General features: G+C 42.2%; 1 protein-coding gene across 4 annotated transcripts in view; it reads left to right on the top strand.

Moving 5' to 3' along the window:
- The window catches only part of matn4 (matrilin 4), a 30,200-nt gene that overhangs the window by 6,812 nt on the left and 7,283 nt on the right, over window positions 1-16,105 (top strand). The window contains exons 2-9 of one of the 4 annotated variants that reach the window (XM_085275271.1): window positions 6,455-6,595; window positions 8,472-8,647; window positions 8,926-9,084; window positions 10,272-10,503; window positions 11,583-11,705; window positions 12,665-12,787; window positions 13,804-13,926; window positions 15,896-16,018. In XM_085275271.1, the coding sequence (XP_085131397.1) occupies window positions 6,523-6,595; window positions 8,472-8,647; window positions 8,926-9,084; window positions 10,272-10,503; window positions 11,583-11,705; window positions 12,665-12,787; window positions 13,804-13,926; window positions 15,896-16,018 (1,132 nt within the window). In that variant the 5' untranslated portion in view covers window positions 6,455-6,522. The remainder of the gene's footprint in view (window positions 1-6,454; window positions 6,596-8,471; window positions 8,648-8,925; window positions 9,085-10,271; window positions 10,504-11,582; window positions 11,706-12,664; window positions 12,788-13,803; window positions 13,927-15,895; window positions 16,019-16,105) is intronic. The other 3 variants (XM_085275273.1, XM_085275272.1, XM_085275274.1) reach the window with 3 other exon arrangements.

Here is a 16,105-nt window from a genome sequence, read left to right as displayed (position 1 = left end):
GATACTGTGTTACCTTCATAACACGAGGAAAACACCCTCTGCTAATGAGTGAGCATTTAGCAGCAGATTTCTAAGGAAACTGAGAACAGAAGAAATCCAGAAAACTTTTCATTTTTCAAGCCTTTAGCTTTATGATTCTCCTCTCTCCAGCACATACCTCCACCTCTCCAGGCTCTCCTCCACCTGCTCCCTACTCTCACTACAAATCACCGTGTCATCTGCAAACATCATCATCCACAGAGCATCCTGCCTGACCTCATCTGTCAGGCCGTCCATCACCACTGCAAATAAAAAGGAGCTCAGAGCAGCTCCCTGACATAATCCTACCCCCACCGTGAAACGTCAGCCTTTAGAGAGCGAGTCTTTCATGCAAAGCTTACCATGTACTGACTTCATATTCTCACACAGATTTTAGTGCTATTGATCTTTAAATAAAAATTCCAACTTATTTCCAATTTGTTGACCTACCTTGATTATAACAGGATGAACAAGCAAATCTGTGTTTTGGGTTTGTACCCTCAGAGTTGTAGAAATTCATGTTTACATGTAAATACCTTCATGTGTGAGCCTGACGTTTCGTGCAGTGTCTCTGTGTTTCACAATCAGCAATAACATCTGCAAAGAACATTAAAGCCTGACAAAAACAAACAACAGGAGTCAACAAGATGCCTGTGCTTTCCATCTGTCAGCAGTCACCGGACCAAAAACACATGCTACAGATTTACTGCCAGCTCTGACCAATGCTGAAACTGCCAGCTTTGTAAAAATCCTGTGAAAGGGCTTTGTGTTGGTTGGTGATGTGAGATGCCAGATGAACAGTTTGGAGTCACATTTGTCAACCTCTTTTGAGCAGCGAGGGACAGATGGAGAAGAATGGATCCAAAACAAGCTGAAACATATTCAATGTTTTGACTGAAATGTGCTGGGATCCTGCTCATTCTTTCTTGGCTCTGTGTGCGCACGGACATGGCCACAAGTCACTTTATTTGGGTTAAAAAAACTGGAGATGAGTTTTAATTAAGGCAGATAAACAACAGCCAAAAAGAAACTGCTTCTCAGTTAAAAGATTAGTCATATAATCAAAAAATGGATTAATTCAGAAAATAATCAGTTTAGCCAATAATCAATTTGTTACAAATCTTTCCTTCAGTAACGTGATAATTCTGATCACCATCAGGCCTAATGCAGCTTAAACGTCCTGTAAATGTGCTCTGCAGGTGCTGAAGCAATGCCCATGCCCGGTGAGAGTTCCTTCTGTCCACTGCCTTCAGTGTGAGTTGACATCAGGGAAGAGTGCAGGGAAAGCAGGAAAATGCATCAACATGTTCTTCTCCCAGAGGGAGCAGCACTAACAGGAAACCCAGGCCTGATAATGTGCTGTTGTCTAAGTGTGTCTGTGATCGTCTGTGCTCTGACTTTGCTCAGTAACAGCACAAACGTGTCCATTCAGACGAGCTGATGGGAAGCTAAGAAATCTGCAAAAATGTGGAAATGGAGCCTCTGACATAAAACTGATTCTTTAGACAGTAATAGTAAAAATTATGTAAGTACTTTTACTTTAGTGTTTACTGGTGTAGTGGAGGTTACATCACTACAATCACAGACAATTAGAAATTATATTCCACAGCTTTCATCTGATGATGATATGACTCATTATGGATTTACTGATCAATTTACAAAACTCACTGAAAGCAACAATAATGTTACTTTTTCATAAACTAAACAGGAAGTATGAAATTGAATGTGTTTGTATGTAACAGGATCGATGCAGCTGAGCTTTAGTTTTAGCTGTTTGAGTCTTTTCACTGATGGATGTAGACCGCAGAAAGAAAATAGTTACATGAAAAACATGTAACAAGGGTTGTAATGGGGTCCTGCTTTTTTGAAAGTGTCTTTTAAATGTGTTGATGGAGTTTTAACCATGAATGCCATTTGGTTCCATCAGATTCAAGACAACGCAAACATCCTCTCCGCTGAAATCTCCAAACCAGAGAAACCCAAACTTAAATAGTGCAGATGATTTGGAGATGGACTGTCCTTAAACACAGCTGACGGTCGTATTATGACATTTATGAGTTTGACCTTTTACCCTCTTAAATATCAGCTTTAAAAATGACACGTGGATAAATCCAGAGGTTCATTTTTGCTGCCTGAGCTCGAAAAGAACTTTAAAGAAACAGTTTGTGTTTCATCTCTCGTGGTAAAGTCACCTTCACGCCAACATCAACAATATCTCTGCTCTCTGACTGCCTTGTTACAAGTAGCTGAGTAAACTGCACGGTTGATTTACTCTCCAGTATGTGGCATCAAACTGCTCCTCACAAGCATCTAGCTGCCTTTCTAAATGTGATTTTGTATTTAAAGCACATTTTCTTTAAAATTAGGAAGCCCATTCAAATACATTATACTGCCATGCTGCAGTTGCACAATATAATGTGCTGTTCATAAAACTGATATCACAGTGGACAGTTAAGATACTGTAGTGAATATATTTCCAAGAGTGGTTGGCGAGCAGACCATCTAAGTTTGTTTACTGTGCTAATGGAAGGAAACAGGAGCTCGAAGTAAGACTCACACTGTTAGCAGCCTCGCAGCCACAGCGAGCGGCAGCCGTCACCACCAACCCGTCAATGAAATGTTTAACGAGAAAATATTGGCTCTGAGCTGAAAGATTCTCTTTGTGGATAATTATAGAACATATGCTGCTCTGTGACCCGGGCTGAGGCAGAGCTGTGATACGTGTGTGTGTCTGCAGCGCACACGCTGAGCGGCGGCAGGATCCAGTGGATTGTTGTTTAGTGGGGGAGACAGGAAAAGGGGAGGTGGGGGGCTGGTTGCTGCCCTGTGGGTACAGAAAGCTGTACCACAGACACACAGACACACACACACACACACACACACACACACACACACACACACACACACACACACACACGCCTTCCCTAGCAAGGTTATTATTGGTAACGAAAACTAACGAAATAATGAAAACTTGAAGTGAAAAAACATTTTCGTTAATGGAAATAAAAATAAAAACGAGACTTTGCCAAAAAAGGAAAACTAACTAAAACTGTAATGAGTGCTCACAAAACTAAAATTAACTGAATTTATAGCAAAAATGTGTTTAGTTTTCACTGATGTGTGCGTGTCATACAATAGTCTAGCGTGAAAATGAGGTGGTTTCCAGGTTTTTTTCTTGCTGTGTCTCACTATGCCAGCAGGTGGCAGTATGTTAGTCGAATCGTCTGTGTTGCTGCTTCGTCCACGCGCAAAATCGTGTCAGCAAAAGTCGGGAGAAAGTGCCAGAGTCTAATTTGGGATTGCTTTGATTGGTAATCTAGCTTACCTTGAAGGTCAGGGAGCACGCCCAACCCTCATCCCCAGAAACAGAAGCTAACTCCAGGCAAGGCAGCGTGATGCATCCCGAGACAACTCCACAAAAAACATTAATGCAGTGCTTCAATCGGCGACCTGATGGCTACTGGTTGGTCAGTTCGCAGGAACATCACAAGCGAGACGAAGCGTTGGCGAATATGTTTATTGAGACTGGGATATACATGCAGCGTGTGGGGATAGGTGAATTGGATAATCCAAATTGCCACTAGGTGTGAATGTGCGAGTGAATGTGAGTATGAATGGTTGTCTGTCCCTGTGTGTCAGCCCTGCGACAGACTGGCGACCTGTCCAGGGTGTACCCCGCCTCTCGCCCTATGACAGCTGGGATAGGCTCCAGCGCCCCCCGCGACCCTGAAAAGGATAATGGATGGATGGAGACCGGGATATCTACACAACTGTGTGAGTCAATTGTCTTCAAAAAGTTTAGTAATTCACTTGAACCAAAATTAGGAACACCTGGTTCTGCAAGAGTTCATAGCCTCATTGGGGCCAAGATATATCTTTTTATAGGTACCTGGTACCAAAGGTTGTTCATCTGCCCTCATTTCCTTTTTCCTTTTCTTTTTAAAGAACCCATTGGTTCCCCATAGGTGGGAATGTGAGTTGTCTGTCTCTGCGTGTTAGCCCTGCGACAGACTGGCAACCTGTCCAGGGTGCAGTATGGTAGCTGGAATAGCAACATACCCAAGGATGAGCAGAAGAGAATGACTGATATGATGAAAGTGGGATTTTGTTACACTTAATTATTGCAAATATGACTAAAACTATAACTGAAACTAATCAAAACTAAACTGAACACACTTACAGACCCTGAAATCAGTTCATACCTTAAAAAATCTTTAAACTCTGGTGTTTCAGTGGAACCTAAAGTGGGCAGGTGTGCACTGTTACAGTGTTACATGCTTCAATCACACATGAGCCAAAATTCAGGCTTCAGACTCCTGGAAACACAAAGTTTCTGACAGTTTGTTCTACTCTTGGATCTGTATGATGTCACACGAAGCAGTTATCTCTAATATAGTCACATGACGTGGCGTTACTTCTTGTTCAGGAGAAAACTGCAGCGGTGACCTGTGAGGTCGGGGTGAGCACAAAAACAAGCGGCTGTGTGGTGACATTACTGGTGGGAGGTGAAGCGACCAGTGCAGCGGGTGCACTGGGGCCTTTAAAGGGAGAGAAACTGGGGCCACCCAGGCCTAGTATAAGCTAATAAAGTATGAAATGTGGAGGTGGAAAATAACATAATAGGTCCCCTTACATAAAAACCATAAAAAACACATTTTCTTGAAACATTTTCCTACATGAACTCAGTCACGTCACAGCAGAGGCTGCACTATGTGACATGAGTAGTGCACATTTGTCACGCTCACTAAAATTACTACCAGGGCCCTGATTAGGATTTCACCGTGTCAGGATCTGGATCTAATATTGTGTAAGTGGGAACAATCTGACTGTAGTCTGATACACCCTGAACTTCAATAACAACCACCTTCATTTTATTCACACACTTGTAACAATGGACTGAATATTTTTCAGTAATTAGAAAAATAACATTGCTTTTGATAATCTTTGTTTGAAGGTAGAAGGAATCGAGATCTGTGTAATACGAGGGGCTGAAGCTATGATGATTGATGCGCTCTGCACAGGTCAGTGACAAAATGATAAAGACATAACCACCAGCTAACCTTGAAAACATAAAAGCAAGAAAAATGTGCTCCAAGTGTTTGGCTGAACTTTCGCGGCAGAGACGCTCGTGAAAATATGTGGACGAGAGTGAAAGAGACGAGAGAAAGTGGGCGAGGAGACGGAGGGAAAGGCAACGAGACAAACAGAGACACAAACTGAAAAAAGAGCCTTTGTGCTCGGCTACGTCTGTTGACTCATTACTCTGATCTGAGCCAGTGATGACCGCAGTCTCTGGCAGCCAGTCAGACAGCGATAAACCCCCGAAGGACCCCTCTCTGTGGGCCTAAATGAAAGAGAGGTGGCTTTCATGCTGCCTGTTTGAATTGACCCAGTGCCTCAAACATAAACACGTCCCAGACTTTATCATTATCCCCCTGCTGCTGCTCGCCTGCAGACACATTAGGGTCTCTGTGTCTGCCTGCAGCCTTGTATTAGCAGGTACTGCTGTGCACCTCATCCAGGTGTGTTACGCTGAGTGCTTTATGAAGGGGCAGGACTGGAATGTTTCACTGCCATTGTCATCATTAACACTTTACAGATCACTCTGATGAGCTTCAAGAGATTAAACATTTTTCAGTTGAGTGAGTGGAGAATATGTTCCAAAATATAAGGTATAAGACAGTTACTGTATTCTTAATGAAAACACTGAAGATGCCAATGATTTTTTTTGTTGCTTCTGCTTCCATTTAAAGCTCCATCCAAGTACGCATCATGGCAGTGGTTCAGAAATAATCTCTCTCATCATTAGAACCCCTGAAAGCACATTCCTGTTGTGTATGTATTCAGTAATAGTGTAATAAAATCCAGAACGTATCTACATGACCAACAGCTGCTAATACAAGTAACATGGTGAGCCACACAGCTGGAGGTGCTTTTTAATTTAGACATCCATTCACAATTAAATTCACATCATTCAAAAATCTGTCACAGTCGTCGTCATACAGATGTGTCAGGCCTGAATCGTAGGTTTGGTATTAATGAGGACAAAGCTCAAAGGACAAAGCACCTCAGTTGCTCTCAAGAATGATTAAGTGTGTCTGATGTGATCTAGGAATGTCTTCCAGAGGTAATTTCTAATTTGTGTGTGTTTAGGCACACATATTAGACACAAATAACTTTGAAGGATTAGATAAGAATCGAGGTATGTGCTGTGGTCTGTGTGCTCGGTGCTGGTTGATGAGGCTCGTGCCTGTTTGAGGATCGTCAGCATGGGAAAGAAGGAAAGAGGGATCTCCTGTGTCCAAGTTTGATGTCTTGCAGACTAATCTGTCCATCCTAACCTCTTCCATCTGCAGACATTAAAGCTTTATGACAGCATTGCAGTATGTGACCGAGTCTCAAAGCGGGCACTATCTTGCTCGTCTTTTCTTCACAGTTTGATCCTGTTCCAATTTATCTGAGCCCAGCTGCGAGCGACCCGTCTGCTAGATCGATATCATTTGGATGAAGATGAGACAACTGAGCGCATTCATCCTGTTGACCCTGGCTGTCCTCGCAACAGCCAGACCAAAAACAGGTCAGTGTGCAGATACTGTGAGAATTACTGAAAAATTCTTTTAAAAAATAAAGATGTTTCTCTTCCTAAACAGGTTATATAAATGAGGGCATAATTTAATTTTAAGAAAACAAATGAAAGAAAAGGAAGTCGGGAAAAATGAGAGATAAATGTTTAATGATGGGCATTTAGATGATCAAAAGAACAGGGAGCTAAAGTGGGTTTGGATCACAATAGAAACACAGAGTCACGGCACAAAGACAAACCAAAGCCTAAATAAGAAAGCTATGATTTTAAATCAGATGCTTTCAGTGGATTGCAGAGAGTCTATAACTGTAAACAATGGTTTAAACAACCATTTGACAGAACAATTACACCTTTACCAGAGCCAGATGTTTTTCACTTTAAGGGTAGCTTTGCATGAACAGTTCAAAATAATCCTTGGTGGTGTCCTTGTTGAACTTTTGGCTCACAGGGACGTACCCATTTAAAGTCTTTGTTGTTTAAGCTTTCAACATGTTTGATATTAAATGTAAATGTGTCCTCTAAAAGGAGGAAAACATTATAATTTAAATTTAAAATGTCTAATATAAAGTGTTTGTGATGACTGAGATCATGTTAGCTAACTATGAACACACAGTGACATGCGTGTGGCTCTATTGAGTTCAAAACTGTTTTTATCTTTAACTTTTGGAGTCACGGTTTAATTTAATTGACCAAATTAGGACTAAGAAATGGCAAAGACCCAAATTTAGATAGAAAATGTAAAAAGAAGGGTTGAGGACTTTTTTAGAAAAGTTATAACCTGTAAATGTTGCCACCGCAGGTCACTGAATAGGACTCTTTATACAAGCGTGTGAATTATGACTTCTGTGAAAGGCACGAATGTTTCAGGACATATCCCTGACACATATACATTACATCTGCGGCTGACTTGATTTATGTGACCAGACAATGCAGTGGACGTGTTAATAAGGCGTTAAAAATTGGCTACTGTTGACGTCTATTTGAACCTAAAGATGGATTCCATCGGTCCCACACGTCTGCTTATTCTGACACTGTTGTGACTTTCACTCTGTCTGAAGAAATTCTGGATGGGCATTAATCAAACAGTTTCTTTCCAACTCGTAAAGCCACACCACAAACACAAGCCAACCTCATACTTCATTCATGACGGCAGCGTTTTTGAACCTAGATGATGTTACAACATGGGAGCGCGTCCGAAAAATATAAAGACAAAAACAGGTGTCCTGTGGCGGCTGACGCCACCGAGAAGCAGCGCTCAGGTGGTAAATAATGTGAACGCTGTACCGATGTTTGAGGAAGGCTGCTGCTGTCGTGCTTCAGAGAGAGAGTAAAATCCACACAATTTAAAAAGAAAGTCGAGTAAGAGAGAAGCAGCCTTTTATCCTACTGATCAGTCACAACAGTAAAATTGTTTAGGTTTTCCTCAGAGCACCAAAACAGCTCTGATCCTTTCACACGACACACGACACCGTCTCGGGGCCTGTGAGTCTCCTCCATCATTCAGAGGCCACGTCTGTGTTTCATGTGTTGAAATCACACTTTGCTTCTCCGGCTCCTGAAAGTGAAACAGTCCACTGCGTCCCACTGAAATTCATTAAACACAGATTACAAAAATATTTTAAAAAAGGCTCAGCAGCTTCCTGAGCTGGACACTGCGGTGAACATCACTCAAACAGGAACGAAGCATTTGTTGGGGAATAATTTGTGTAACGACACAATAAAAATCCCCATGTTTCATGTTTTATGGGATCTCACCAAATTTAAATTTGGAGCTTTTGAGGTCGGAGGATTGCTGACTTCTTCTTGAATTTTTTTCACCATTGTTGAAACATCTAGTTTGAACAGATTCTGCTTTTCTTCTTTCTTCCAGAACCTGCGCAGAAATGTAAGACTGGTCCGGTGGATCTAGTCTTCCTCATCGACAGCTCCCGCAGCGTTAGGCCACATGAGTTTGAGACCATGAGGAAGTTTATGATTGACATCATTAACACCCTGGATATTGGACTAAATGCCACCAGAGTGGGAGTTGTTCAGTATTCCAGTCAGGTAGAGTAACCAGACAGGACCCAGACCTCCTTTCATGTTGTAGTCCTTCATCTCTGTCAGTGCGCCCCAGGGTGGCTACAATGTAGCTGCCATCCCCAGTGTGTGAATGTGTGTGTGAATGGGTGCATGACTGAACGTGTAAAGCGCTTTGGGGTCCTTAGGGACTAAATAAAGTGCTATACAAATACAGGCCATTTACCATCTTAACAGCTAACCCTTCTCATCACTAACTGGTCTTAAGATGATGTTTTAATCTTTGAATTCTTCACTGCTTTCAGGTCCGCACTGAGTTCACTCTGAAGACTCACGCCAGGCTGAGCAACATAGTGAAAGCCATCAATCAGATCATCCCCCTCGCTCAGGGTACCATGACCGGACTCGCCATCAGATACATGATGAATGAAGCTTTTACTCCAGAGGCTGGAGACAGGCCAAAGGTACTTATTGGATGTCTTATACACAATGAACCATTTTGTAACCGTTTCCTTTAGTTGTGCTGGTGGTTTCAGGCATTTTCATTTTAAATCTTTACTTTTCTTTTTTAATTATCTGTATTTAAATCATCACAGAAATAAATATCATCACCTATTTTGTAGAAGCTTGTTATAGCAGAACTTTGAGTGGAACTATGCATACATACAGACATTCCTGTCAGGGTCATGGGGGCAGCAGTCTAAGTCTAAACCTCATCCAGGTCCTCTGGGGGGGACACCAAAGCATTCCCAAGTCAGCCAAGAGATATAATCTCTCCATTGTGTCCTAGGCCTCCTAGGAGGACATGCCAAGGACACAAAAGGCATAAAGGAATTTTAAAAAAGTGTAGATGAAATGCTGGAGGCTTTGTGAGGGTCTAGTGCAGTGTGGATTGGACAGCAGTCAAGAGCTGAGGCCCTGGTTGGCCAAACTCTACCTGATGAAGCTGGGATAATAAAAAAAATTCCATCCATCCATCCATCTTCATCCGCTTTATCCAAGGCCGGGTCGGGGGGGCAGCAGCCTAAGCAAAGAGGCCCAGACCTCCCTCTGCCCAGCCACCTCCTCCAGCTTATCCGGGGGAATACCAAGGCGTTCCCAGGCCAGCCGAGAGATATAATCTCTCCAGCGTGTCCTGGGTCTGCCCCGGGGCCTCCTCCCGGTGGGACATGCCCGGAACACCTCACCCAGGAGGCGCCCAGGGGGCATCCTTGTCAGATGCCCGAACCACCTCAGCTGGCTCCTTTCGATGTGGAGCAGCAGCGGCTCTAGTCTGAGCACCTCCCAGATGGCCGAACCTCTCACCCTATCTCTAAGGGAGAGGCCAGCCAGCCTTCGTACGAAGCTCATTTCTGCCGCTTGTATCCGCGATCTCGTTCTTTCGGTCACTACCCACAGCTCGTGGCCATAGGTGAGGGTAGGGACGTAGATCGACCGGTAAATTGAGAGCTTCGCTTTTACACTCAGCTCCCTCTTCACCACGACGGACCGGTGCAGCGTCCGCATTACTGCAGCTGCAGCCCCAATCCGTCTGTCGATCTAATAAAAAAATTAAAACAATAAAATGTTTCTGAATTTATGGGCTAAGAAAACAAAGATGGAGGGGACGTCAATAACAGCTGTCTCTGGTTGGTTCTGCCGATGGCTTCAGGTTCCAAACGTGGCCGTGATCGTGACAGACGGACGTCCTCAGGACCGCGTGGCTGAGGTGGCCGCTGAGGCGAGAGAAAAAGGCATTGAGATCTATGCTGTGGGCGTGGCCAGGGCAGATATGACATCACTGAGGGCCATGGCGTCACCGCCCTTTGAGGACCACGTCTTCCTGGTTGAGTCCTTTGATCTCATTCACCAGTTTGGCATCCAGTTCCAGGATAAGCTCTGCGGTAAGACTGCAGGACAGGAAATACAAAGTATACAAGTAACTGCTATTACTATATGTGGTGCTTTTTATTTGTCTTATTATTTCTAACACTTGTGTTATATTCTGTAGTATATTTAGATGTTACCACTTATGTAGCATACTATGTTTTTATTTCCAAACAAAATGTTATTGTACCTGAGAAGAATGACAACTATGAGTTCATTTTAAAAACAAATTCAGCTTTTAATCAGCAAAAAAAAACATTTACCCTGAGCTGGAGTCAGTCAGGATGAGTTGTGTAACTAGTAAGTTTTAAGATTCGTGTGAGTGCAAAATCTTACTGGAATGTAAAAACTTTCCACTCTTTAAGGATTTGGAAGTTGTGTTTCTCTAAAATCTCCATCTAAAAGATTTTGTATTACTGGATCACTTTTATTTAAAGTCATCTTAATGTAAGAGCAGCAAAAATCTTCAGATAAAACTGTGCGATTAAAATTTCATGACATTGGCTTCATCTGGGCCAACATAGATTTTTTATGTAATTAAAAACACAACGTCTAGCTCGAGTTAAAAAAAATTACAAAATCCTTCTGACCGCACATAACCTAATACTTTTTCATAACAACCTCTGCAAATCCCTTAAGTGCTCGATATTTCCTCATGCTGCTATTATTCAACACTGGACTACAGCTAAAAAAAACAGTCTGGTCTCCTGCAGTGGGAGATGCAAAATGCAGACGGATAAAATAAATACAAAAAGTAAATCAGTGAAATAAAATAAGCTCTCAGTGAAAATGAAGAGTCCTGTAGCTAAGAGGTGACAGCAGGGCTAAAACCACTAATCCCATCATGCTTTGCAGATGAAGCTGTAGAGATTGTGTCGTGACTGCAGACGAGTCCTGGTGAAGATGTTTTCTCATGAAGTGTTTTTCTTTGATTAGTGTTGGTTCTCAGTGCTTTTCATTTCACAGTTTTCCTTCAGGGGCACCGATAATTCCTTTCTACAGAAAAAACACAAAGTCGTTGGGAATATGATTTTGTGATAATAAGCTGTAAGTTAAATATATTGAAGCTGGTTTTCTGAATGCTGATCTGACACAGGCGTGGATCTGTGTCTGGAGTCAGACCACGGCTGTGAGCACATCTGTGAGAGCACTCCTGGATCCTACCACTGCCTCTGTCTGCCCGGATACACTGTGAACGATGACGGGAAGACATGCGCAGGTAATTTGCAGTTTGCTCCCACTATACTAAAATATATACAGCTACCAGCAAAATCAAAAGGACAACTGTCTTTCCCTTTTGAACTCTGTATTTTTATTTTTGTCTTCTAGTGGAGGAGATTAGCATGATCTACAGCTGTCTGAAACTATCTGTTTTAGCTCTTTATTCTTAAAGGCTAATATAAGCCGACAATACAATAAAAAATAACTCTTTTATTGGGTGAATGTCAAAATCTGAGAACAAAGTTCACAAAAGTTTCAGGGAAACACAAAGAGACATTCAGGCCCCACAGAGTGAGTAATGATGGGAAACAGGAGGGAGAGGAACACAGGTTAATAATCAAAAACTAAAATCAACAGAATAACACCAAAACAACGAAACACACTCACAAGAAAAATAGCAAGAAACAAAAACGCAGCACCAGGTCTGGGACCATGTCAGCTTTTTTCTGATTGGTTAAGCAGCAGAAGGCGGGTCCTCTGTGCTCGCAACAATGCTGTCCTCTCAGCACCCAGACGTTATATTGTTACTTCGTTAGAGTTATTTGATTATATTTTGCACTACCCTACTGTATATTACTATGTACTAGTATTCTTATTGTATATCTTATTCCTCTGTTCCTCTCTTGCAGCACTGAGCATGTGTATGACAAAAGAATTTCCCTCAGGATAAACAAAGTTCTTCTTAAATTATTTTCGCTTATCTTAAAAAGTAGAAAAAAAACTGCCTGAAACAGAGAATTTTCAGGAAGTTTTTTTGACTTACAGGGGAAACTTGAAAATATGAAGCTTTGTCCTTTAGCACATGTGTGACAAGAAAACAGAATAAAAGAAAAGAAAAAGTCAGTTTTAGAACCAGAAAATCAAACAAACACTGGAGAGTGCTTATAAAAAGTAATATCATTCGTGTGTGTGTGTGTGTGTGTGTGTGTGTGTGTGTGTGTGTGTGTGTGTGTTTAGCCATAGATCTGTGCGCTGAGAGAAAACATAACTGTGAACAACTCTGCGTCAGCTCGCCGGGCTCCTTCACCTGTGACTGCAACAAAGGATACAAACTGAACAATGACAAGAGGACCTGCTCAAGTTAGTCACACACACACAATGTACATGCAGATTCACACATCTCATATCGTTCACCTTTATGCTTTGCTTTTAAATGTGTTCTGCTGCCATTGATTCTGCTGCTTGGTGAGTGAGGGTTTGCATTTTGTTCCTCCGTCTCCAGTTTGTACAATTAAATCTTTTTGTAGATCTGCTTTGAAACTTTCCTCACACTGCAGGAAGTAACATACGCACATGTACACACACCTTAACTGCACACAGTCAGCACACACGAGGCTGATTTATGAGAAGCATTTAAATGAAAATCTCTAAAGCACAAGTTAGAAAGCATAAATTCTGAAACAGTACAGTATGTTTACACTAGATCCTTAATTTCAATGCATTCTAGTCATGCTGTGTTTCATAAGCCAGCACATCGAGTCCCACACTCCTAGTTAGCATGAGGCTGATGTTTAAGCTAGTTTATGGAAATTGGAACATCTGGTACGATGTGTTTCTTCTGAAAACCTTTGACAGTCGTCGTTGTTTATCTAACATACACAGACTCAATCTGCTGATTTTCTCGCCTCAAATGTTTCAGAAGACATTTCACTGGACTGTTCATCTAAGTATGAGAAACTTTGCGAGTGAGCCAGCACGTCAGTTGTGGTTTGAAATTCTGGGACAGAAAGCGAGCAGGAGCTTTTCAGCTAATCACTTACAGCTCAGTGTTTGCATGCTTGTGGCATGCACTAAGAGATGGAGAGCACCTGTCAGTCACCGATAGCATCACTGCCTCACGGCTCACCTGTCAACAGTATGAATCCTTGCAGTACCAAACCCATGTGGAGATATACAGTTAGAAATGATCATTTCATTGTATTTGTATATCAGCTTATTGCAGTAAGAGTCATTCACAAATGAGGTTCATATTTGGGACAGAGCAAAGCAGGTAAAAGCCGAGACTTACTGAGAGACAAGGGGAACATAAATGCAACCCACACATTTGGCTGCTGTCCTCTCTGCTGCTCATGGCCTCGCTGCTTTCCTCCCCTCAGTGATCGACTACTGTTCGTTTGGGAACCACAGTTGCGATCATGAGTGTGTGAGCGTGCTCAATGGCTATCGCTGTCGCTGTAACGAGGGATACAGGCTGCTGGAGGACAGCAAGACCTGCCAGGGTAAGCAGAGCGAACATGGAAGAAAAATCATAACCGGTTAATAACACAGCCACGATGTCCACTGCTGTTATGACGGAGGTGAGGCTCTGATTTCTTTACACTGAAACCGGCCTGACCCAACCGCTAATGCATGATTCAGAACATTAACGTTTCCCGAATGTATCTCTGGATTTGGTTACTAGATAATCATGACATTATGTAGAGCGCTGGAAGAAATCCACAATACTAAATTATCATTTTTGAGGTCACCACAAGATGATGAAAAACACTTTAATGATGCCTTTTAAAAAATTGAGTCGAGACCTGAGAGATGGTGCAAGAATAAAGCAGCATGACTAATATGCAGTAGCTTTTTTTCAGTCCCCACTCAAACTTTATAGAATTACTCAAGATATGGGAATAATTCAAGGAGTGTTTCAGTGTGGAAAAATAAGCACAGGTACAGCAGAGAGCATGCAAAGGCCAAGAATGCCAATTTTTGGACACTTCTGCTACAGCAGCAATGTGGCAGAAAGCAGAAACATTCGATTCCTAGCATGAGCAGCGGGGTAGCATGTGATTGTTAAAGAAACCCTCTTCTGCTTATTTCCACCTCCATAACTTTATCTTTGAGGCTTTGCATGGTTCAAAATAACTCTTCTTATACTGAACCTCCGTGCAGGTCTTCATATTCTGTCTGAAACAAGCTGCGTTCGCTCCAGAGCTTTGTGTTAGGTATATCCCCTCTGTGACATCATAGATCCAAAAGTAGAAAAAAAGCTGTCTGAAGTGTGACGTGTTCAGAGCTGTCTGACGCCTGAAACGAGTGCTTGCTTCACAGCGACATGTTCGTCAGGAAGCATGTTGTGTGTCTTTAAGGTTACTGATGCGTCACCTTTGTGAACAAAGTTACAAACAACATAAAAATTAATAAACTGCTTTGAAGTTATTCTGACTTAAAGGATGAAACGGCAAAGAGAAAATGCCATTTAAAGTTTTAAAGAAGAAATAGAGCTTGAAGGATCTCCTCAGGAAGTTGTTACAAAACACTGACAAAGTCCCGATCGTCCTGCAGAATGAATCCATCGTTGAGGTGCTGTCAGCTCCTGCTTTTGATGCATTTCCATGCTCTTTAACATAAAAATAAATCTGGTGGACCTTGGGCCCAACTTTGGAAGGACTGACATCAGAGGTTATGAAAGGAGCTACAACAAGAAAATTACCAATGACTGGCTGATGGAGTCCTCATTTTCTTCCCATTTAAATAACGCCAACTTCTACATCTGTGGCCTGCTTCTTTGAATTTCCTGACATTAGTCGTTCTGACTTTCAGCCCCAAAGTGTTGAGTGCTGGTGTCAGCCTTTTGGCTTTGGGACCAGTTCTTTGGTAAAAAAAAAAAAAAAAAAAGAAGGCAGGAAGCGTTTACTGAGGACCTCGCGTAAGGTGTCAGACTGATGCAGAGACAATAACATCAACAGCTGCAGCAGAGCACCTCTTCATCAGGAACCTTTAAAATTAAGACCATTTGTGGGTGCAAAGACTTCCTGTTCTCCTGAAGCCGTACACATCTACACAGCATGAATAAGACACAATGTGACTGTAGTTCACAGCAGAAAGGAGACATTTTTAAGTAATTCGCAGTCGGCTTTGAATACACAGTTTATAAGATAAGTGTGACTCACAGTCAATTAAAAATTAGATTCAAAGATTCAAACGTCATTTAAAGGAGTCCAGATGAATAAAAGGGGATTGCGTGCTTATATTTGAATAAATCCTGTAATCTCAGAGTTTGGGGTTATTGCATGACGTCTACCGTTTCCAGAAATTAATATCTGGCATTTAGTCCATCGATCTGAGCCCTTACTGGAAACCTCTGAGAACAAAATCCAAAGCAGATGTCAGAAGTATATTTGTTTGGCTCAGACGCTGATAAATGTTAAGAAAAAATCTTAATCACAATTACACACTTTCACTCAATGTGTTGTTCAGCCATTGACCTGTGTGCTGAGGGGAAGCACGACTGTGAACAAGTCTGCATCAGCGCGCCGGGCGTCTACACCTGCGACTGCAACAAAGGATACACGCTCAATGAGGACGAGAAGACCTGCACACGTTAGTCAAGCCCTCGTGCAAATACACACAGGTGTACACGCACCTGCAGAAACACACCTACAGTCAGAGAAAAGGCTGCTCTTTCTC

The sequence above is a fragment of the Mchenga conophoros genome, linkage group LG5 (assembly GCF_057382185.1).
Source record: "Mchenga conophoros isolate Kocher_MC1m ecotype Shallow Benthic linkage group LG5, M_conophoros_male_GT1.1, whole genome shotgun sequence".
Taxonomy (NCBI): domain Eukaryota; kingdom Metazoa; phylum Chordata; class Actinopteri; order Cichliformes; family Cichlidae; genus Mchenga; species Mchenga conophoros.
The sequence above is the reverse complement of the archived record's forward strand: the minus strand, read 5'-3'. Positions and strand labels throughout refer to the sequence as shown.